At 34.6% G+C, this 25,378-nt stretch overlaps 1 protein-coding gene across 2 annotated transcripts in view; it reads left to right on the top strand.

Annotated features, from left to right (window-relative positions):
- The window catches only part of TC2N (tandem C2 domains, nuclear), a 56,267-nt gene extending 31,251 nt beyond the window's left edge, over positions 1-25,016 (top strand). For both annotated transcript variants that reach the window (XM_030929941.1, XM_030929942.1), the window contains exons 4-12: positions 3,046-3,213; positions 4,944-5,035; positions 6,248-6,323; positions 6,897-6,997; positions 7,384-7,500; positions 13,003-13,194; positions 17,873-17,987; positions 20,442-20,641; positions 22,973-25,016. In XM_030929941.1, coding sequence (XP_030785801.1) covers positions 3,046-3,213; positions 4,944-5,035; positions 6,248-6,323; positions 6,897-6,997; positions 7,384-7,500; positions 13,003-13,194; positions 17,873-17,987; positions 20,442-20,641; positions 22,973-23,083 — 1,172 coding nt within the window. In that variant the 3' untranslated portion in view covers positions 23,084-25,016. The remainder of the gene's footprint in view (positions 1-3,045; positions 3,214-4,943; positions 5,036-6,247; positions 6,324-6,896; positions 6,998-7,383; positions 7,501-13,002; positions 13,195-17,872; positions 17,988-20,441; positions 20,642-22,972) is intronic.
- The last annotated feature ends 362 nt before the right edge of the window (positions 25,017-25,378 follow it).

Genomic DNA, 25,378 nt, shown 5'->3' with positions numbered 1-25,378 from the left:
CAGGCATGGGCCACCATGCACAGCTAATTTGTATTTTTACTGGAGACGGGATTTCACCATGTTGGCCAGGATGGTCTCAATCTCTTAACCTTATGATCTGCCCACTTCAGCCTCCCAAAGTGCTGGGATTACGGGCGTAAGCCACTGTGCTCGGCCTAAACTTTTAAATATTTTGAAACTTTTCACTTTTTTGTAATAACACTTGGCTTAAATACAAACATAGTGTGCAGCTATACAAAAATATTTATATCCTTACTCTATAAGCATTTTTCTATTAAAAACTTTTGTTTTACTTCTTGAACTTTTTTGTTAAAAATGTAGACACAAACATCCACATTAGCCTAGGCCTACACATCTTGATGACAATCATTGCCATGTCAATAGACCATAGGAACTTTTCAGCTTCATTATAATCTTATGGAACCACTGTTGTATATGTGGTCCATAGTTGATCACAGTGTTGTTATCTGGAAAATTACTGTAATTTAAACCTTTGTAGATATTAGCTTTATGTCTACGTATTATTCCCAACATGATTATTAACCTTGAAAGGAATTTGACCTATATTTTATCCTTTTTAAATTATGAAATACTGTACACATAGAAAAATGCACAAAACAGAAACATATAGCTCAGTGATTTATTACAAAGCAGAAGACCCATATAGGTACCACCTAGGTGAAGAAATAGAGTAGCACTAGTAACCCCAAAGCTTTTCTCCATTTTTTTGCCTTTCAGTCACCCTAGAGTGTTCAGTATCACAATTGTTACAGTCATGACTCTCTTGCCTTTCTTCTTACCACCTAAGCTCATATCCCTGAATATTGTAGTTTAATTTTTTCTATTTTCTGAACTTTATATAAAATAAACAATTTATTCAGTCTGTATTCTTTTGTTTATGGTTTTCTCATTCAACATTATGTTTTTGAGATTCATTCAAGTAATTGTCAGTAGTTTTAGTTTGTATGTCTGTGCAGTAAGTGTATATTATAATTTGTTCTGTATTCTAAATGGCATAGTGTACAGTAGTGTTTCTGTGTAGCATACTATAAGGTATTTTTATGTAGTAAATATATACTACATCTGTTTTACTGTTGATGGGATTTTGAGTTTTCCAATTTTTTGGCTATTATGGGTAATAATACTTATGAACATTCTTATACCTATCTCTTGGTGCATATGTACAAGCATTTCAGTTGTGTATATGTTCAGAATGGCTTGTTGGGTCATAGACTATCAATATCTTCAGCTTTAGAAGAAATTGCCAAACTGTTTTTCCATAGTGATTATATCAATTTACATTTCCACTAGCAGAGTATGATTGTTTACATTCCTCTACTTTCTTGTCAACACGTGCTATTGTCAGTCTTTTTACTTTTAACCATTCTGGTGAGTGTGTAGTGGTATTTCCTTGGGTTTTCAGCTTATTTTTTCCTCATGACTAATGAGATTGATAGTCTGTCTTCTGAAGTGCCTATTAATGTCTTAAGCCAATTTATATATAGTCTCTTCTGTCTTTTTCTTAAATTGATTTGTAGGTGTTCCTCATGTATTCTGGATATGAGCCCTTTATGGCCATACCACCCTGAATGCTCCTGATCTCATCTGATCTCCAAAGCTAAGCAGGGTCGGGCCTGGTTAGTACTTGGATGGATATGAGCCCTTTGCCAGTTATGCTTGTTGCATATATCGTCTTGCACTCTGTGGGTTACCTTAAATAGTCTTTGACAAATGGGAATTTTAAATTTTAATGCAGTTCAGTTTATTAAAATATGTCTATGATTAGGCTGGGCGCAGTGGTTCATGCCTGTAATCCCAGCACTTTGGGAGGCTGAGGCAGTGGATGACTTGAACCTAGGAATTCAAGACCAGCCTGGCCAACATGGTGAAACCCCATCTCTACTGAAAATACAAAAAATTAGGCAGCGTGGTGGCGGGTGCCTGTAATCCCAGCTACTTGGGAGGTTGAAGCAGGAGAATAGCTTGAACCCAGAAGGTAGAGGTTGCAGTGAGCCAAGATTGTGCCACTGTATTCTAGCCTGGGCAACAGAGTGAGAATCAACTTCAATAAATAAATAAGTAAATAAATGAAATTATATATATGATTGATGCTCTTTATGTTCCGTTTAAGAAGTGCTTCCCTGTCCTAAGGTCATGATAACTTTCTTATAAGTTAACCTGAATATAGAAGCTTTATTGGTTTGCCTGTAATATTTAATTTAGATCTACAATCCCCATGGAACTAATTTTTTGTGAATATGTTTAGTTGAATGCAGGCTTATTTTTTCCCTATTGATATCCAGTTGTCTTATCACCTTTTAGTGAAAAGATCATTCTTGTGCAGTGCCACCTTAATGATAAATTAAGTGTTCATGAAATGGGTATCTGTTTCTGGGCCTTCTCTTCTTTGCCATTGATCTCTTTTTCTATCACTTACCAATATTATATTCCTAATTCCCAGTAGAGCAAATCTTTCAGTCTTGTTTTTCTTCTTAAAGATTAAGTTTTTGGTTATTTTTGGTCTTTAGTGTTTCCATATAAATATTTTTAATTTTTATTTTTGCTATTTGATTTCCAACTTAATTGCATTGTAGTAAGAAAATGTACTTTGTATGATTTCAATCCTTCCAAATTTGAGAGTTTCTTAGTGTATCTCAGCATGTGGTCAATTTTAATAAATGTTCTACGTCTTCTTGAAAAGGATATATCCCCCCCCCCACCCAATCTTGTAATTTAAAAGATGTTCTATATACAAGTAGAAAAATAAGAGGAAACTCAGATCACAAAATACAGAATTGTCTATGGGGCAAAGAAAAATGCCAGAAATATACCAAATTGTCTTAAGTGCAGGCTTCATGGCTGATCCTTGGCATAATACTTCACACAGAACTCTGTAAATATGTGCTGATATTTTTAGCTATCAAAGGCATGTGATTTAGTATTACTTGAGACAAAATATTTTTTCTTTTGCCCTGGGTGTACCAGCTGTTGGCTAATAACTCCAAGAAAAGGATATTATAAACTTTTAGAAACATTTGCTTTCAGCATCTGCCAGAGCATCTTTTGGAGATCGAAAGGTAGAACTTTCCAGTTCATCCCAGCACGGACCCAGCTATGATGTGTATAACCCATTCTATATGTATCAGCACATTTCACCTGATTTGAGTCGACGCTTTCCTCCCCGTTCAGAAGTGACGAGACTGTATGGATCGGGTATGAAAATTTTTTCTGCTTTTCCTCTTCGTGTTTCTCTTTAAGAAATTTAGAAATCAAATCTAAGATCTGGGAATAAATGGTTCTTACTATTAAAAGCAATTTAAAAATAAGAAAAAAGCAAGCTTCATAAATGTGATAAACATTATGACATCTCTCTAGTATTATGTCTAATATGAAAATTGAAAGGTTAATAAGTTACATCTGTTGGTAGTTTTACATTCCATTTAATTTTCCTTTTTTGAAAGAAGCTTTGGTTCAAGAGATCTTTTGTACAACACGGAGACTATAGTTAATTATGATATATTCTTGAAAAGTGCTAAGAGAGTGGATATTAGGTGTTTTCAAAACACTTTGTTTTCATTCAAAAGTGATCACTGTGAAGTAATACGTTTGTAAATTAGCTAGATTTAATCACTCTGCAATGTATACATACTTTAAAACGTTATGTTATTCATGATAAATACATACAACAAAAGAGAAGGGAGTTAGCTGCATACCAGGTACAAGGGAAGAAAACATGAAAAAGCAAGAAGTTTAGTTTTCAGATTATTTTGTCTTTTTGTTGTTGTTTTCAGACAGAGTCTCACTTTGTTGCCCAGGCCGGAGCGCAGTGGTGCAATCTCAGCTCACTGCAGCATCAACCTCCCAGGCTCAAGTGATTCTCACACCTCAGCTCCTCCTCACCCCTGCCCCCTACCCCAGAAGCTGGGACTACAGGCACGTGCCACAACACCTGACTCATTTTTTTGTATTTTGTGTAGAGACGGGGTTTTGCCATGTTGCTGAGGTTGGGCTTGAACTGGGCTGAAGCAATCCTCCTGCCTTGGCCTCCCAAATTGCTGGGATTACAGGCATGAACCACTGCACCAGCCCAGATTATTTTGTATGCATTTCACTTGTCATCTGTATATTCATAAACTCTATAACAGCCATTTGTACATAGATATTTGTACTAAATACAGTAATATTTTTTCATTGTCTGTATTCAGTGAAAATGATGAATTTAGAAACTCATGGTGTGATGGGAAATATAAACAAAGAAACTGCTTAAGTGATTATAGAGCTTTTGTAGTTTCATATTTGAGACTGAATTAGAGTCTACCATGTTCATCTGTGATTCACAAAATTCTCAATTTTTCAGGATATATATGTATCTATATCTATATATCTCAACCACTGAATTTAGGGTGAGGTACTGAAAATAAAGAAGAAATACTTATTTAAGGGCCTGCCTTGTGTTCACTACTGTGCTTGAATATACAATTGGCATACAAAGTTCCTTTCTTCACAGATCTTACAGTGTAGGAGGGAAACTAAAAATACAGACTAGAAATATAGGAGCACATGGAATTGAGTATTGATTTTTAAAAGTAATACATGCTTATTAATAATAAATAATTGCATTACACTTAATACAGAGTATTTACTCTTAGATTATTTTTATTGGATCAAGGAATGGGGAATGTAAAGAAAAAAGTGAATTTTCCCTATTTGATATTTGATGTGGATGTGAAAATGTATTGTTTGATTTATGTTTTCTGTTTCCAACAAAAATAAAATAGTTGGAAAAATTTTTTTAAGTTAAATATTTTATTAGAAGGCTTTATCTCTTCTGTAGATTTACACGTAATATTCATGATGTATTGCTACAGAGATTTAGTTCATGGTAATTAAGTAGAATTCCAGTGTTTCTTAAAAATATATACTTTTTTCATATCCCTTTGTAGTTTGTGATTTAAGGACCAACAAACTTCCCGGTTCCCCTGGGCTAAGCAAATCTATGTTTGATCTTACAAGCTCATCTCAGCGATTCATCCAGGTGAATTAGCTACATAAATTTAATTATATGTGATAATTTCCTTTCAAATTAAAAATTCAGAAATGTGTGAATTATGTTAGGAATATGTTGTATATTTTTTATAGATGTATCTATTCTGATATCTGAAGAATAAATAATTGCTATTTCCCATGTGCATTATTTTAGAAAGCTGTTGTTATTTGATTGCTAAAAGGCAGTAGTTTTTCTTTTTTCAGTAAATTTTATATCTCAGTTGGTATGCTCTCAGGGAACCTTGAAACAGTTGGTATTTAAAATGGTATAATTAAAAGTGCTTATTAATTTAGCTTTTCTTACTGAATATAACCAGCTAGTTATTAAAAATCATATTTCTTTTGAGATGTAGGACTTTATTCACTAATATTAACACTGCATCCTCTTGGTTTTGAAAAGGAATTAAGAATTATTTTGATGTTTTAAAAAATGTTTCTTTTTTATTACAAGTAAGCTGTAGTTATTTAAAATTAGGAAATAGAAGTAAGCAAAGTAGAAAGACAAATTCCTGTATTTCCTATAACTCAGGGTAAATGCCATGTGAAAATATTGTTATATGTACTCATGGTCTTGTTTCCATGTGAATATATATACATGTATTTTATAAAATGGAAATATATTATAGATAATCCTTAATCCTCAACTGAGTTAACTTTTTATAGATTTAAATTTTTATAGCAACAGTTGTTTAACATGCATCAGAATTGTTTGGAGAGCTTGTTAAAACACAGGATGACAGGCTTCATCCCCAGAATTCTTAATTCAGTAGCTCTGCAGTAGGGCCTGAGTTTGTATTCCTACCAAGTTCCAAATGATACCGATGCTGCAGGTTCAGATTGACTGTGCTTTGATAATTGCAGCTTTACAAGTTTTTCCATAGCAGGCTATTTCTAAATAAATTCTCACTTTCATTAATACTCTCAGGTATGAAACCTAAGCAGTAACATCTTTCTCCTTATTACAAAACCAAATCAAAAACAGCAAAGGCTTTCCAGTATATTATCTTGTAAGATGTTTAAGATATTCCTAACAAATGCCAAAACCTTTTTTCTTTTTCACTACCTGTAAGTGGGAAATTCTGACCTGTAATACTGTCAAAATAGCATGCAGTTTGTTACGAGGATGGATATTGAGGCATATGTATCAGAATCCTTAAGGTTTCATATGCAATTTCTGACTAAAGAATAATTTTATTTATAGAGACATGATTCATTGTCCAGTGTACCCAGTAGTTCTTCTTCAAGGAAAAATTCTCAGGGGAGTAACAGAAGCCTGGGTAAGGAATAAAGTATCCTATTTTTATACTCTTAAGATAATTATTTCTAGTAACTTGAAATTGTATATAAGGTGAAAAACTCTAGATGATTGTATCTACTATGTTGATATAATTAAGTCTAAATAAAACTATGTTGGTAGTGTTATCAGCATATGGATACTCAGGTCGCATGGTCCATTTCTGTGTTCAGGTACAAGTGTGACTTTTTAAAAAGTGAAGCAGTTGAGTATCTTTTGTTTGTAGTAAAGTGTGCTGGTAAAGGAGCCTCCAGAAGAATACAGTATAAAGGCCATATATATATTATTTGGAAAGATTTCTCTTAGTTTTAATGTAAATCCCTGACTGCAATTGGGTTAAGTTTTTAAAACCATGAGACCTTTTTATAGCATATATCTTCCCTCTAGTGCTTCAATAAAAACATTGAAGTGTGATTTTTGTCTTCTTAGATTGTGAACTTTAAAAAATAATTGTAGCATTTAAAAATTGTGCTCTTAAAATTGGATTGTATCAAAGCTTAATTGGGTTAGAAGGATTGCATGGTATTTGAAACATCTTTGTCCTTTTATAATTCAGATACAATTACTCTATCAGGAGATGAAAGGGACTTTGGGAGACTGAATGTGAAATTGTTTTATAATTCTTCAGTAGAACAGATCTGGATCACAGTTTTACAGGTAAATTAGTATAGTTAATACCAGCTTTATTACAAAATTGAATATTTAGACATTGTAAACATTTACTGTTGCCCTTTTCTGGGGAATGGGCCAGTGCCACCTTTGAAATTTGGAATTCTTTAATATTTTTACAGAAAATAGTATTTAATAAAGCATCTAAGAAAAAAAAATCTGTAGTATGATGGAAGTTTGTGTGCTTTTAAGCTCAAGAGGGAAACTGACATGACATCTAGAATATTATATGTCAAAATTTGCTTAATGAGGTCTCAGTAGACAAGTTTATTTTTATAGTTTTTATCTAAAGTCAGTACCTCAAGAAATACATCAGATGTTTGTATTATTGTTGGGTCCTTTGTAAAATTCAACTGTATTTTTAATTTTTTTAGTGCAGAGATTTAAGTTGGCCCTCTAGTTATGGAGACACTCCTACTGTTTCTATAAAAGGAATACTTACATTGCCCAAACCAGTGCATTTCAAATCTTCAGCCAAGGAAGGTTCCAACGTAAGTGGCTGTTTGTGTTTGAATTTCTTTTCTGTTTTTCTTATATTTGTCACTTTTACCCATGTAAACAAATCAGAATAAGAAAGTCTTTTATCTGAGGGAAACTACAACTATGTATTGTTGCTTTTTCAAGACAACTTTGAGTCTCAAAAATATTTGATATTTCATTGTCTAGTATTAAGATGCATTTAAAAAGAATATCTTATTCACTAGAATATATAGAAGATGAACAATATCTAAGAAACCTATTTACTTTTCTTGTGTGAAAGGAAATAAATCTTGGCTTCCCTTTCCCCCAACCCACTTTGGCTTTGAAAAATAATTTCATGATTACAATGAATTTCTTTTAAATACTTCCAATTAGTATAACAGAAGGACTTACCATCCTGAGTTTGGTTTTGTAGATTCTAGATTTTACATTAATTTAAATACATGTTCATTTCTGTCATTTGTTATAGGTTAAAAGATTATTGTTTTTCTATGCAAATGAAAATATATCTTCTAAAAGACATCATTTTAAAATAATATTCAAATGACTAATAAACAAAAAGTTTCTTCTCACTATTAATCATAGAAATACAAATTTAAACTGCATATTGCTTTCCGTTTCTTCCTCTTTCTTTCTTTCCTTTCTTCTTAGAATTAGGAAAAATTTTACAGGTATTCTAGAACATACAACTTCTTAGAAATTATCTTGACACTACATGTCAAAACCTTAAAATATTTACACTTTTAAACAGTAATTCTGCTTTGAAACTGGAAATTATTTTTGTGGAAATAATCTAAAATACAAACAAAAATATATAAAATATTCTTGGAAGTTTTGTTCGAAGAAAAATTGAAAAAAGTCCAAACATGTCATACAGAGGAATGGTTGAAAAACCTAATGGTGTACCTATGTGCATTGGTTTCCTAGGGCTACCATAACACAGTACTATACCACAAACTGGGTGACTTACAGCAACAGAATTTTCTCTCTTGCAGCTTTGGAGAAAGTCCAATATTAAAATGTCAGCAGTGTTGATTCCCTCTCTAAGGGAGAATCTGTTCCATGCCTCTCTTCCAGTTACTGTGATGGCCAGCAATCCTTAACATTCCCTGGCTTGTAGATCACTCCAGTCTCTGCTTCTGTCTTCACATGGCATTATACCTGTGTTCTGTGTATTCACATGGCCATCTTCTTAAAAGGATACCAGTCATTAGGGGTCCACCCTACTTCAGTATTACCTTCTCTTAACTTCACTGATCACATCTACAGTGACCCTCTTTCCAAATGAGTTCACATTCTGAGATGCTGGGGCTCAGGACTTCAACATATCTTTTTTAGAAGGGTGTAATTCAGCCCATAACACCATGTGATAGAAACCTAGGTAGCTATGAAAACTAATGTTTAGGAAGAGTTTTTAAGGAGCTGGAAAAACATTTTTAATAAATGAAAAAGACAATGATCAAAATTGGGGTGTGTGTGTATGTGTATAGATGTATGAATGTGTATATATATATGTGTATATGTATATATTACGATCTCACTTTATGAAAATATGTATCATCGAAAGTTTAGCTAAAAATAAACCTTAACTCATTATAACCTTGACACTCATAGATGACTACTTTCTAAATTAAACAATTTTACTTTTTGATTTTCAAATAAAACTAATTTAGCTTAGGAAAAGTTAGGAAAAATGTTCCCATATTAAGACTTGTATGGAATCTTTCATTTTGCAATTTTATTATTACATATAAAGTTGTTTGGGAGACTCCTATTTGGCAAAATATGGAAAGTGTGAAATGAAGCATCACACTTACTTAATTTGTAAGCTCATTAAACATTTTGTGTGTAATATATAATTGGCTTGATTCTATGGCTTGAGACTCTAAAAGAAAAAGATAGCTCAGTAGTTGTGAGACCCCCAGAAAGACAATTCTGGCTATACAGAGAGACATAAGCTATTACAACAAGAGTAACAATTTGGGCACAGTATAGGCATACTTCGGGGATACTGTAGATTCACTTCCAGACCACCACACTAAAACGAACATTGCAATAAAACAGATCACATGACTTTTTGATTTCCCAGTGCATACAAAAGTTATCTTTATACTGTAGTCCATTAAGTGTGCAATAGCATTATGTCTAAAAAAGTAATTTACACACTTTAGTTTAAAATACTTTATTTCTAAAAAATGTTAGTGATCATCTGAGTCTTCAGAAAGTTGTACTCTTTTTGCTGGTGGAAGGTTTTGCCTTGATGTTGATGGTTGCTGAATGATCAGGGTGGTGGCTGGTGAAGGTTGAAGTGGCTGTGGCAATTTCTTAAAATAAGACAACAGTGAAGTTGACCACATCTATTACTCTTCCTTTCACAAAAATGTTCCCTGTAGTATGTGATGCTGTTTGATAGCATTTTATCCACAGTAGAACTTCTTTCAAAATTGGATTCCATCCTCTCAAACCCTGCTATTGCTTTTCAGCTATGTTTATGTAATGTTCTGAATCCTCTGAATTCATTTCAACAATGTTCACAGCATCTTCACCAGGAGTAGATTCCATCTCCAGAAACTACTTTCTTTGCTTATGTGTAAGAAGCAACTTCTTATCTGTTCATATTTTATCATGAGATGGCAGCCATTCAATTGCATCTTCAGGATCCACTTCTTTTTTTTTTTTTGAGACGGAGTCTCGCTCTGTCGCCCGGGCTGGAGTGCAGTGGCCGGATCTCCGCTCACTGCAAACTCCGCCTCCCGGGTTCACGCCATTCTCCTGCCTCAGCCTCCCGAGTAGCTGGGACTACAGGCGCCCGCCACCTGGCCCGGCTAGTTTTTTGTATTTTTTAGTAGAGACGGGGTTTCACCGTGTTAGCCAGGATGGTCTCGATCTCCTGGCCTCGTGATCCGCCCGTCTCGGCCTCCCAAAGTGCTGGGATTACAGGCTTGAGCCACCGCGCCGGGCCAAGGATCCACTTCTAATTCTAGTTCTCTTGCTGTTTCCACCACATCTGCAATTACTTCCTCTGCTGAAATCTTGAATCCCTCAAAGTCAGCCATGAGGGTTAGAATAAACTTCTTCCAGATTCCTGCTAATGTCCTTATTTTGATCTCTTTTCATGCTTCATGAATTTTCTTAATGGCATCTAAAATCCTGAATCCTTTCTAAAAAGTTTTCAATTGCTTTTGCCCAGGTCCATCAGAGGAATCACTATCTATGGCAGCGATAGCCTTACAAAATTTATTTTTTAAGTAATAACACTTGAAAGTTGATCCATGGGATGCAGAATGGATATGTCTGCAGACATGAAAATAAATAACATTCATCTCTGTATACATCTCTGTCAGAGCTCTTGGGTGACGAAGTACATTGTCAATGAGAAATAATGTTTTGAAAGGAATCTTTTTTTCTTTGAGCAGTAGCTCTCAATGGTAGACTTAAAATATTTAGTAAACCATGCTATGCTTTAAACAGATATGCTGTTATCCAGGCTTTGTTGTTCCATTTATAGAGCACAGGCAGGGTTAATTTAGTATAATACTTAAGGGCCCTAGGATTTTCAAAACAGCAAGTGAGTGTTGGCTTCAACTCAAAGTGACTGATTGCGTTAGCCCCTAACAAGAGAGTCAGCCTAGTCCTTTGAAGCCTTGCAGTCAGGCATTGACTTCTCTGTAACTGTGGAAGTCCTAGATGGCATCTTCTTCCAACAGAAGGCTCTTTTGTCTACATTGAAAATCCGTTGTTGAATGTAGCCACCTTCTTAGCTAGATCTTCTGAATAACTTGCTGCAACTTCTACATTAGCACTTGCTGCTTCACCTTGCACTTTTATGTTTTGGAGACTGTTTCTTTCCTTAAACTTCATGAACCAACCTCTACTAGCTTTTAGTTTTTCTTCTTTAGCTTCTTCACCTCTCTCAGCCTTCATAGAATTGAAGAGCGTTAGGACCTTGCTCTGAATTAGGTTTTGGCTTAAGGGAATGTTGTGGCTGATTTGATTTTCTGTCCAGACAAATAAAACTTTCTCCACATCAGCAATAAGGCTGTTTCACTTTCTTACTTGTATGTTCACTGGAGTAGTACATTTAATTTCCTTCAGTAATTTTTTCCTTTGCATTCACAACTTGACTAAGTGATATAAAAGGCCTAGCTTTTGGTCTGTCTCGGCTTTCGACGTATCTTCCTCACTAAGCTTAGTCATTTCTAGCTTTTGATTTAAAGTCAGAGATATACGTTTGTTCCTTTCAGTTGAACATTTACAGGGCGTTTTCGGGTTATTAATTGGCCTAATTTCGACATTGTTGTGTCTTAGGAAACAGGGAGGCCTGAGGAGAGGGAGAGAGATGGAACAGCTGGTTGCCAGAGCCATCAGAACACACACCTTTATCGATTAAGTTGCCCATCTTATATAGGTGTGGTTTGTGGCACTCCAAAACAATTGCAATAGTAATATCAAAGATCACTGAGCACAGGTCACCATAACAGATATAATAATAATGAAAAAGTGTGAACTATTGTGAGAATTACCAAAATGTGACAGAGACATGAAGTGAGCACATGCTGTTAGAAAAATGACACTGATAGACTTACTCAACACAGTGTTGCCACGAACGTTCAATTTGCAAAACATGTAATGTCTATGAAGCATATTAAAGCAAAGTACAGTAAAATAAGGTATGCCTGTATTCAAAATATTTATGCTAGTTGCCCAGATACCTTGCCTTTTCAAAAGGAATAAAAGCTCCTTTCTAAATGTATGCATTAAAGATGGAAAGAAAGAAGTGTATGGCAAAGAACAGTCTAGTGTCAAGAACATGTTAGCCCATAGTAAGCCAAGGATTTAAAAATATTAAAAGTAACAAGAGCATTTAAAAATGTTCTGAGGCTGGAAAACACTGACTTGCTGACTGAGATGGGTGATTAGGAGAGAAGGTATAATTTCAAACTCATATTTTCCTTTGTCTTCTCTATCAAGGAGTTAGTTTTTCAGATAAGAAAGGGTGGAATAAATGTCACCAAAAAGGAAACTGAAGCCTAAGATAGATGCGAAGATTCGTTAGACAAAAAATAACTCCTTTAAAGAAATAATTCAAGTCTCTTTATGTGAACAAGTTAGATACTGTGAACAAGAGAGTGCTTGCATGTGAGATTCTTGCACCGCTCTCCTGAACTGTTGAAGAATGGTGATGATGACAGGAAAGATGCCAGAACCAAAGATGGAAAAACAATTAATTTTCAAAAAGGGAAAGAGCTGTATTGTGGTGAGCATGGTGTTGATATGACCCGAATTCCTAAATAATTTAAAGGATGATTTGTCAAATTAAGAAAGGGAGTATCCAGGATAAACTCTAGAAAAGCAAGTCTTGCCATTCTTATTTTCACTCACATTAAAAAGATGTTTTGTTGTAAAGAGAATTAAATATACCTTTTCTAAATATAAAATAAAATATTATTTTGTATTGGCATATAAGCCTTTTATTTATATATTTTATGTTTTCTTGTTTTTTTTTTTTAAAGGCTATTGAATTTATGGAAACGTTTGTATTTGCTATTAAACTTCAAAGTCTTCAAACCGTAAGGCTTGTATTTAAGATTCAAACCCAGACTCCCAGGAAGAAAACCATTGGAGAATGCTCACTATCACTCAGAACCCTTAGCACACGGGAAATGGATTACTCTTTGGATATAACACCACCTTCAAAAATTTCTGTAAGTGATAATAGTATGTTAAGAGTATTTCATACTTTTAGAATTATTTGGTGGATGGGTTTTTGTTTGTTAGCAGATAACCTGAATAGAATATTAGAGGATCTGGAAGGCTCTCAAGTAGCAATAATATTATTTCCAAATGATATTTTAGAAATTATTGATAAAATGTTAACAGAACTGTTTTCTTTCTCTGTTGGAAAATAACCTCAGGGTTACCTTCTCCTAGCACATTTCTTATTAATATTTTATACTTCAGGGAAAATAACTTTGAGGTATGAATAACCTTTTTTTTAAAGATTTTTTAGGTAGCTGATAACTTAGGAAAAACAAAAAAGAATCATAAATTCCAAACTCAATCAGAGATTGCCCTGAAATAGATTAGAAAAGTTGTTTTAACCATGAGTAAGCTATACAGCAGCTCATAAATTGATTAGAAGTTTTTACAGCTGATTTTTTTTTTTTTTTTTTTGGTAAAAAGCTTTATTGCCTAATGGTGCCGATTGGGACCTGCTCTTTGCTTCTCTCAGCAAACTGAACACTGTTTTTAAATTGTTTAGGAATTTTTAATTAAATTGTATAGATCAAATGTTAGGATAAATATTTATAAAAATCAGTCTTAAGCTTTTATAAGGTCAAACCTATATGTGGTTTTAAATTTATATGGGATTTATATTTTACCTTTTTCCAAAAATATTTAAGGTGCCCGGAAGTGCTTCTTAACTCTGGATACACATTAGAATCATCTGGGAGCTTTAAAAAAATGCCCATACATAAACTAAAAAAAATCAGAATTTTGGGGGATATGGGGCAGAAACATGTTTCCTTCCTTCCTCCCTTCTTTCCTTTTCCCTCTCCTCCCCTCCCCTCCTCCCTTCCCCTCCCCTTTCCCTTCTCTTCCCTTCCCTTCCTTTTTGTGAGGAAGAAAGACAGCTCCGTAGCCCAGCATGGAGTGCAGTGCGCAATCACAGCTCACTACCTTCTCCATCTCCCAGCCCAAGCAATCCTCCAACCTCAGCCTCCTGAGAAGCTAGGACTACAGGCATACCACGATGCCCAGATAATTTTTAAAAATTTTAGTAGAGATGAGGAGTCTCGCTATATTGCCCATTCTGGTCTCAAACTCCTGAGTTCAAACAATCCTCTTGCCTCGGCCGCCCAAAGTGCTGGGATTGCAGGCATGAGCCACTGTGCCCAGCCTTGACTATTATTCTTTATCTCAACCCCCAATGTGCTGTTCTGTAACTATGACAGGAGTTTGTCACTGACATATTTGACACTAGCTTAGTAGGTAGTAATCTGCAGCCATAGTTTACAGAAAGCACAAATACACTATTTAAATAGATAATTCATATATTAAAACGTTAAAAACAGAGTATATAAGAAGAGAACTCAGGGATTTTCTGGGGAATTGAGACATTATTATCTGTGTTGGAAAATATGAATGAATAATTATGGCTAAATTTCTACTAAATCATATTTCATGTGTCAGAGATCTTATAAATATTTGTGTATTTCCTGAATGCCAGGTGCTAGGGTTATAGATTGAAACCCTGAAAGAAGAGTGTTCAGGCTATACTGGACCAGTGAGTTTATGTTAATAAGTGTGAATGTTTCATATTATTGGCTAAAGCAATAATAGTATGCTTTGTTTTAATGTGTTGAAGAGGAAAATAAATATTCTAATTGTGACATTTAAAGATCCAGACTTGGCCAGACACGGTGGCTTATACCTGTAATCCCAGCACTTTGGGAGGCCGAGGCAGGCGGATCACAAAGTCAGGAGATCGAGACCGTGCTGGCTAACACGGTGAAACCCCGTCTCTACTAAAAATACAAAAAATTAGCCAGACGTGGTGGCGGGCACCTGTAGTCCCAGCTACTTGGGAGGCTGAGGCAGGAGAATGGCGTGAACCTGGGAGGCGGAGCTTGCGGTGAGCCGAGATTGCGCCACTGCACTCCAGCCTGGGTGACAGACTGAGGCTCTGTCTCAAAAAAAAGAGCCGGACTTATCCATCCACACTGACAACTGTTTCACCATGAGCAGCACAACTTTCAGGCTTTTACTCAATAAAGAGTTACTTGACAAATAGTAATGTAAATAGTTACTTCAGATCTCAAATTTTGGTGTTGAATAATGTGGAAGAAATACGTTTTCCTGAAGAAATAGCTGGCATTTACAGAGATTTATCTTATGGCTGCCTCAATGCCATGTGATCTAATGATCACACCAAAATTATCACCCCGGTGCTCTTTATCCCTTTTGTGGAGATCAGGGAAACACTTGCCTGAGGTCATACAGCCAGTAGTTGGTGAGTCAGGATTTGAATGGAGGCAGTCTGATTCCAAAGCCAGCCCTTTTAACTCTACCATGTATTGCCCCCCTAAGAAGATATTCTCAAACATCACCAGATCGTGATGTTCTCTAATGATGCTCAACATTTCATTTCAACCCTTCCAGGAAAGCTAACAATATTTTCTTTTCTGAATAAAAGGATACATTATTCAGGAGCAGTTTTGTGCTTATTAAATGCAGTCAATACATACCTGCTAATTGATTGGAATTTTAATTTTTTGGTTATTATGAGATTTAAATAGTTTAAATCTTTGAATAGTTTTTCATGATCTGAAATAAGTGGAACATGAATTGAATTTGTGAAATAACCTTGGCAAGCAGGAAATGGTAAGCCTATTGCCAAATGCTGCTCTTTTTTTTTTGAGACCGAGTTTCACTCTTGATGCCCAGGCTGGAGTGCAGTGGCGCGATCTCAGCTCACCACAACCTCCGCCTCCCGGGTTCAAGCAGTTCTTCTGCCTCAGCCTCCCAAGTAGCTGGGATTACAGGCATGCATCACCACACCTGGCTAATTTTTGTATTTTTGGTAGAGACAGGGTTTCTCCATGTTGGTCAGGCTGGTCTTGAACTCCTGACCTCAGGTGATCCGCCCACCTCGGCCTCCCAAAGTGCTTGGATTACACGCGTGAGCCACTGCGCCTGGCCAATAGTTTAAATCTTTGAATAGTTTTTCATGATCTGAATTAATGTCCTGGAACATGAATTGAATTTGTGAAATAACCTTGGCAAGTGGGAAATGGTAAGCCTATTGCCAAATGCTGCTCTGTTTTATGAGAGTGAACTCTACAATAGTGTAACAATAAGAGAAGTTTTGCCACCTTTATATGTTTTCATAAGTGTTATTACATTTTGGGTACAAAACCATAATAAAAAATAATTAAAAAAATTTAACCGTGATTTCCCTTGTGTTTTATAAACGGTGTGACTCTATCTTTTAAAATATATTTTTTAAATGCCAAGGGCAGCAATTTTTTTGTATCAGCAAAGGTTTTTTTGTTTTGTTTTATGGCTATCAAATCAGTTCATGTGAAAAGTTGTTAGTTCGTTCTCATTTTGATTACAATCAAAAGCAATAAATTAACTTACTTATTAGAAGTCATCATTTGTTGCCAAATAACAAGTTTTATCATCAATTTAGACCTTTTCAAGGGGGAATTAAATTCCAGCAGTTGAGTTTGTACTTGTTAAGCAATTCACTTTTCATTTTCTATCTCTTCATTTCTTATGGCATGACTAGTTTAAAATACAGAATCATATTTTAACAAAACACCAAGCCTCTGTCAATGTTATATATATGGAAAGGTTTTTTTTTTTTTCCCCCCCAGTGAGCCATAAGCCAGTTATTGGGGAATACTGAGCAATGTCAAATATAAATGTCCTCATCAAGTGTCTTTCAGTTGTTCTGTAACTTTATTGGAATCAGTACTAGCAAAAACTTTTGTGTCTGTCTATGCTGAGCCCTAGTATGATCTGTAAACATTATGCTCCTACTTTATTCCTATTCTTACTCTTTTCAACATGTAAACAATAGTGTTTTTGTGTTTGGACTACTGTTCTCCCTTTTATTTTTCAGTCCAAGGACCTTGGAATCCACCTAAGTAGTCTGACTTGTGTTATATTTCACAGACAAATTACCAACTTTCTTCTGCTGTTGGTCAGCAGTGCTGAAGAACACGTTTTAATTTTTCCTCTTCTCTAAGTCTCCTTCATTTTACTGTTTGCCTCAGGTTTTCTTTGACCTTTTCCTTATTATTTACTGCCTCATCACTTTGACTAGCTAGCTTCCTTCTTGCCAGCTTTCTTTAGCTTGCTTCCATTCAGCATAGTAATTCAACTCTTAATCCACAGATCTGTTTATTGCTGTCTTCTGATTTTGGTAGCACCTACCCTGATCTCCATAATTAGAAAAAAATGATGATTTTCATATGTAACTTGTTAATCATATTTCATGTGTTCTGTAAAAATAATTTGACTACATTTAGTTCTTTTGAAAGTGTATTCCTTTTGTGTTAATTTCACTGACATTTTCTCAATTGATACTGCTTATGAATTTAATTTACTTTTAATTTGAATTGGCTCTAGGTGTCACTGATTTTGAAGTTTCAGTACGTAGATAGAACCTGTATTTTCAGAATCCATGCAAATGAGTACTTTAAAGAATTCATGTTATTTATCTTCTTAACTTTCTCTTGTAACTTATAGTTTTGAATATCATTGGAAAGGAATACTTTCAAAATTTCTAACCTTAGCTTTTTCTCTTTGAATTTTTTAATTATCCCAAAAACTTTATTCTTAACTACCAAATGACACTTTTTTGATATGCAGGTTTGCCATGCAGAACTTGAATTGGGGACTTGTTTTCAAGCAGTAAATAGCAGAATTCAGTTACAAATTCTCGAGGCACAATACCTTCCAAGCTCCTCAACACCTTTGACTTTGAGTAAGTATATCAATGGTTCAAAGTAGAATCCTCAGAAAGTATTAGTAATAGAAAGTATTTTTTCTACGTTTCTTACCATGGAGATTAAAATCTTAGTAACTTTTATTATTTAACTTATTTACTTTAAAATTATAAGATTTCAAATTTTAGCCATTGTGTCTACCTTAATACAGTGGTCTCTTGAGTGTTATCCAGTTATGACCTCTCTGCCTTTGATACTGTTTTTTATTTAGCTCATCAGTTCGTACAGGTTGAATGTCTAGAGGATTCTCAGTTATATTTTACCCCCTGAAATGATTTATCCTCTCTCTAGGTCTGTGCCCTTTGTGGAATGCCCTGCTAACTAGAAACTTAATTGTAAAAATATATATATATCAAAAACAAACCTAGAAACACTTTTCCCTCCCTGTGTTTTGTGTACAACCAGGGATTGTGATACTTTGGTTGTCTAGTCCTAAAGATTTGAGTTGGGGTAGGAGTGTCCCTTTACCCTACTAAAAGAAGGGAACTATCTGGGGGCAGGCAAAAGCAATGCATGTTCACTGTAACCAGAAATGAAAATAAATGAAACTGAGCATTCAATTCAAGAAGCTAGAAAAACAACAAACACAAAGAAATTAGAAGTAAGGTACTAAAGCTAAAGTTGAAGGTGACAGATAGGGAGACAACCACAAAAGGCATAATCAATAAAACTAAAAGCTGTCTCTTTGAAAGAATCATTAAAATAGACGAATCTATAGCAGGTGAGATCAAGTGAAAAAAAAATAGAGAAAACATGAATGATGTTCTGAGCAATGAAGAGGATATAATTTCAAATTCAGAAGAGATTCTATTATATATAAAGCAATACCATATATAACTATACCAATTTATTTGGGTATCTGTGAAATAAATGACTTTCTGAGAAATTCAGTGGTTGAAAGTAGAATCTTTTTTTTTTTTTTTGAGACGGAGTCTCGCTGTGTCGCCCAGGCTGGAGTGCAGTGGCGCGATCTCGGCTCACTGCAAGCTCTGCCTCCCGGGTTCACGCCATTCTCCCGCCTCAGCCTCCGAGTAGCTGGGACTACAGGCGCCCGCCACCTCGCCCGGCTAGTTTTTTGTATTTTTAGTGGAGACGGGGTTTCACCTTGTTAACCAGGATGGTCTCGATTTCCTGACCTCGTGATCCACCCGCCTCGGCCTCCCAAAGTGCTGGGATTACAGGCTTGAGCCACCGCGCCCGGCCGAAAGTAGAATCTTAAGAAGAGGAAGAAAATCTGAATAAAAGAATAACCATGAAAAGGTAGTTAAAGAACTGCCTCTAATAAAAGCACTAGGCCAAGGTAATTGTACTGGAAGATTCTACCAAATTTTCAAGGAACATGTAATTTTTACTGTATATAAGCTGCTCCAAAGCATGAAAAGAAGATGGAAAAAGTACTTTTGTGAGGTCAGCATATTCTTGATACCAAAACAGAATGGACAGCACACACAAAAAGTAATTATAGACTAGTGTCACCTATGTAGATAGATGGAAAATCCTAAAATAAAAATAAGCAAATAAAACCTAACTTGGATAAATCTTCAGGACTATATCTAATTAATTCTAGGAAACAAGGACAATAGCTGTGGTTTATAACGGGCTCCCCTTAAAACAGCTCATCAGGATGACCACAGCTCTTCATTCTATCAATCTGATGGTCGGATCTCAGCCCTCACTTTGTGGCTCCCTCCTTTCTAGGAGTTCTCACTTTCTTGCTTCTCTGGCAGCCCAGCTCTGTCACCTCCAATTAGTCAGACTGTACTTTCTGCTTGAGCTGTAGGCGCTGTGTCAGTCAGATAGGGGAGTATGCTTAGGTGAAAAGCTGTATCAAGCTGAATTTTACCCAGGGAAGTTCCCATCTCTTACCAGTTGACTTCCCTCCAATTTCTTTCTGCTTTTAGTGTTTTTAAATTTTTTTCCAAAGTTGATAATTGTTATTTATGGGAAGGTTAGTTTATACAAACTTTTCTGCCATTACTGGAAGCTCTACATCTCAAATTTATTTAAAGTATAGATTTTATCTAGTGGGCATATACTTAATTCCTGGAGTCTTTTATATTTTACTTATATAAAATTGTGAAATAAATACCTCCTGCTGTCTAAAAAATTGGCGCCTCTCTTTAGTGTGATCCTTTTCAGTGTGCACTCTTTTACTGTGGTTGTTGTTTATGCCTCCATTTCCAGTCTTTAATGGTATTCAGCCACAGAAAGATTAAGTTCATTTAAAGTTACAGTAGTAATATGGCCAAAGTTATAAAGTTGACTAGAGCTGTTTTCTGTTATAGTTGTAGCTCATCGGACATTTAAAAGTGACTTATCCATATTTTTACAATAAATGTTATATATATAAATTCCAACTTGGATGTGTATATACACACCTTTATATGGTATTTTGAAAAACATTTTATAAACCAATATTTCTAATTTTTAAGGTTTTTTTGTGAAGGTGGGAATGTTTAGCTCGGGAGAGTTGATTTACAAGAAAAAGACACGCTTACTGAAGGCCTCCAATGGAAGAGTCAAGTGGGGAGAGACTATGATTTTTCCACTTATGCAGAGTGAAAAAGACATTGTTTTTCTCATTAAGGTTTATAGTCGAAGCTCTGTAAGAAGAAAACACTTTGTGGGCCAGGTTAGTAGGATTTTTTATCCTTCCTTGTATTTTTCTGTGCATTCAAACAGTCATTTAACAAAGAGAATACAGGATAATATTAAAGTCGAATAGAGTACAGTTCTTTAGCATCATAAATCAAAATTCAATGTTGCTACAAAAATCAAAACTTGTCAGACTTTTTGCTTTAATACAAATAGTTGGAATTTCTGAGCAATCAGGTTTATATTTAAATATGTTTTTTTCTGAGCTTTTTTACTTTAAAAATGATGAGAATTATCAGTTTTTCAGTACTACTGATTTGTTCCTTGTGGAAGGAGGGAACATTAAGTATTTAAATCAATTTCTTAAGACTTTGAGTATCAAATTTACTTTATTTTGTTTAATCTTTGATGTAATGTTTAACGTGGGCACTTTTTATATGCTCTTACCTGAGTTATGTTAGTTTTGAATTCCTAGAACATGTCCATTTTAACAGTGGTTGTGATATTATTTAGTTAATACTACTGTCTGAATTATTTTAAAATCTTGGTATAATTTGTGTAAAACACCATAACAGTTGCTAACTTGCAAGTCTTCTAGGAACTTGTTTCCTTTCCTTACTCTGAATAGACTAGTGGTAGCTATCCATTATCTTTCACCTTAATTACAATTGTTTGAACCACATTTAAATTCCACAATCTATATTATTGGTTTAAAAGCTTCAACTTGATAAGGTATTATTAACAGTCTGCATGAAATCCTCAAATTATATATGAATTTTCAAAGATTGATATCAGCTCCTTGATTTACTTAATACATATTTTTACATAAAATATTAATAAAAATGTTGTTTTGTTTATCATTTACTATTTGGAAAATAACTTGAATTCAAGAATTCATATAACCAGCATACTTTTGAAAGCCATTAAGCCTATGAAGTCAATTCAGTTAAAGTTTTCGTATATCATCAAGACTCAACTTAATGGTATGAATGGAATAGGAAATTTACTTGAAATGATTTTCATGATAACATTTGTGGTGATTCCATTCTTTGGCTAAGATTTTAGTTAGAATAATAATTCTGGAAAGGTTCTTGTTGGTCATCTGCTCCCTATGGCTTATCTGGTATAGCCTTAGGAGGAACCATGATGGGGTAGCCAAAGGTGAACTCAAGGTCTTCCACCCCTATATCAACCAAAGTACTCTAATGTCTGTTTTACATACTGGGGTTATTTGTAAGATTTCATTTGAAAGGAAGGTTCTTTAGACCAAGAAAGAAAAGGAAAAAGCTTTAAACCAATGACCTGCTCTAATCTCTTAGAAACTGAATCTCAGAGAAGTTAACTTCAAGGTAAAAGCATTTGTTAGTACTAGAGGTAAGGTGAGAATTCAAGTTTTTTTATTCCTTGTCTTCATAAAGGTTCATAATAATATAATTATTGTGATGTCTTTTGTATAATTTGCATAATACTATGTATATGTTCACATGTAGTATTTAAGTTACATAAATGATGGGTACTATGAAATTACTATTGATCAAGAATGACTATTTATTAGATTTTAATTGAGATTATGGTTTATTTCATGTAAAAGGTCCTTTAAAATGCACATTCCTTACCAATCTAAGTTGAATCATGATTAGCCTCAGTTTAATTGATCTTCACAAGAATGTTTTTGAGTGGTCGGTGTCAGTTTTAAGTTGAGCTCCTAGATTTCTTGAATAGGAAAGGATACTAATAACTGGGGATATTAGTATCCCCAGTTATTAGTATATTATTAGTAATAATAGGGGAAATGATTTTGTAATATTTCACTTTGAATTTTTTTTTTTTTTTTTTTTTTGAAATGGAGTCTCGCTCTGTCACCCAAGCTAGAGTGCAGTGGCACGATCTCGGCTTACTGCAAGCTCTGCCTCCCGGGTTCACAGCATTCTCCTGCCTCAGCCTCCCAAGTAGCTGGGACTACAGGCACCCGCCACCACGCCTGGCTAATTTTTTGCATTTTTAGTAGAGACGGGGTTTCACCGTGTTAGCCAGGATGGTCTCCATCTCCTGACCTCGTGATCTGCCCGCCTCAGCCTCCCAAAGTGCTGGGATTACAGGCGTGAGCCACTGCGCCTGACTGCCTCACCTTGAATTTTTTAATTGAATTGAACCTTATAAACTAGTCTTCAGAATGACTAAACAGGTTAAATGTTTTAGCATTTAAATGTCAAATAGAGAAATCAAACTGACTTTTGAAAAAAAGAAAGATGTTTAATTTAAAATATATGAACCAAACTTCCAAATTTCTTCCATCAGTAACTAACTGTCTGAACTTAGTTATTATTACTGTGTCAAGTATAATGATTGTACTTACTTTCCTTTACAGATTTGGATAAGTGAAGACAGTAATAACATTGAAGCAGTGAACCAGTGGAAAGAGACAGTAATAAATCCAGAAAAGGTTGTTATCAAGTGGCACAAATTAACTCCATCTTGAAGACTTCACATATTAATTTGGTGAAGAATTTGACATTCTTTTAGAAGACTTATGATTTCAATTTGCTACCAATGAGAAGAGACAAATCAATATATTTGTCAATTTATGGGGGCTATAATTACAGTATATAATGTATCTGATAGAAAATTTGATAAGAAAATATAATGAATTTTATCAGATATTCAAAGTAAAGGAAATGTTTTAAAACTGTGCAACAAGAGACACAGATAGTAAAATCAAAGGATAGTATTAAGATGACTAAATAAATTATAAAGTCTATGAGAATATCAACCACCAATAGTTCTTTCTATATTATGTTTTTGCTTTTATATTTTAAGCTTTACTTAGATATTCAAAACCTGGTATAGCAAGTCTCTTAGTACTATTGATATTTAGAAGACTTTAACATTACTTCAGTGCTAGGCATTATTGATTGGGTCTTGGCTCCATTGTTTACCTCTTGCTATATATTTTCTCCTGGTAAAAATGAATTGAACCATTTCAACTATTTTCTATATTGGGGGAAAGTTTGTGCCCTGTGTTTTGTAATTTTTTACCCATAAGACATCACATTATCACTTTGTAAGCTACTTATCTCCAAGAAACTTCAGAAATAGAAAACTACATTTTGGCAGGAATAATTGAAAACACCAGAAGGTTGAAGTTTAACTGGAAACCCAGAATATACATACTTTGCTGTTTTCTTCCCTCAAATATTTTACTATTTGTTTTATTTGGAGTAAAAGTAAGAGAATCATCCATATGGTCTATCCTAATTCACAGAATTAAATGAGCTTAAATAGCAAATTCAGTATTTTATGATAATCAGTTCTTTGTTTTTAGTTTTTAAAATTTAGATTATTCTATAATTTATAATATTTGAGTATTTTCCCATTTTTTTTATAACCATACCTGATTATACTGTGTAACAAATAAGTATTTTCTATTGCAGTTTTCTTTCCAGTACTTTAATTAGAACTCAGTATTTGGAAATAATTTCAGTTTAATTGACCATAAGAACTGTGGCCAAAAAGAACAGCTTTTTGGAGAGGCAGATGACATTATACCTGATTTTAGAAAATCTCACTTTATTTTTGCTAATAAGTAGACCAAGTGCTCTGTGTTCTCAGTCTTCCCTTCCCCCCCGCCACATTCTTTCTTTGTCCCACAAATGCAGAGATAGATGGTGATATTTTAGGCCAGGAGTATGCCTTGCTATAACCTAAGCATGTCTTCTTTATTCCAGCTCCTATGTTCTATGTATATCATTAACATTTTCCCAAATAAACACTTAATTCTCCTTTCCCTAGGTGCCATCTCCTCAAGTTACAAAATGTCCATATCTTATATCCCCTTTGCTTCTACTGCCCTGCTTTTGTGGTACCAGTACTCTCTGCTACTGAACATTTTGAAATACTTTTGTTTTAGATTTGTAAAAAATGACATATAGGTCAATACTGACATGGACTTTTAAGATAAATCATCTGTGTGATACTATTTGGAATCTGAGACAAATACAAGTTTTAAAAATTGTTTTTAAAAATAGACTTTTTTTTAGAGCAGTTGTAGGTTAACAGAAAAATTGAGAGGAAGATAGAGATTTCCTTTCTCCCCCAACAAAGCCCTCAGCAGCCTCCCACGCTATCAATATCCTGCACCACAATGGTACATTGTTAGAATCAATGAACCTACTCTCAAATATCATTATCATCCAAAGTTCATGGTTTACATTAGGGTTCCCTCTTGGTGTTATACATTCTATAGGTTTTGACAAATGTATGATGATATGTATCCATCATTATAATATAGAGTAGTTTCACTGCCCTATACATCCTCTGCAAATGCAACTATTTTAATGGGTACCAAAGAAGTAAATGTATTTACTGGCTTTCAGATAATAAATAACAGGCTTTATTGTTTATTTTTAAAGCTACAATTTGTTTTAGCTGGTTTCTCTGTTCTATTAATGCTTTCAATTTCCAAATTTAATATATGTAGTCATGCATTTAACTCAATATTTAATTATTTTATTTATTTAATTTTCTATATTCCTTTTTTTTTTTTTTTTTTTGAGATGGAGTCTTGCTCTGTTGCCCAGGCTGGAGTGCAGTGGTGTAATCTCGGCTCACTGCAAGCTCTGCCTTCCAGGTTCACACCATTCTCCTGCCTCAGCCTCCCAAGTAGCTGGGACTACAGGCACCTGCCACCACGCTGGGCTAATTTTTTGTACTTTTAGTAGAGATGGGGTTTCACCGTGGTCTCGATCTCCTGACCTCATGATGTGCCTGCCTCGGC

Source organism: Rhinopithecus roxellana, chromosome 5, assembly GCF_007565055.1.
Source record: "Rhinopithecus roxellana isolate Shanxi Qingling chromosome 5, ASM756505v1, whole genome shotgun sequence".
NCBI lineage: Eukaryota > Metazoa > Chordata > Mammalia > Primates > Cercopithecidae > Rhinopithecus > Rhinopithecus roxellana.
The sequence above is the reverse complement of the archived record's forward strand: the minus strand, read 5'-3'. Positions and strand labels throughout refer to the sequence as shown.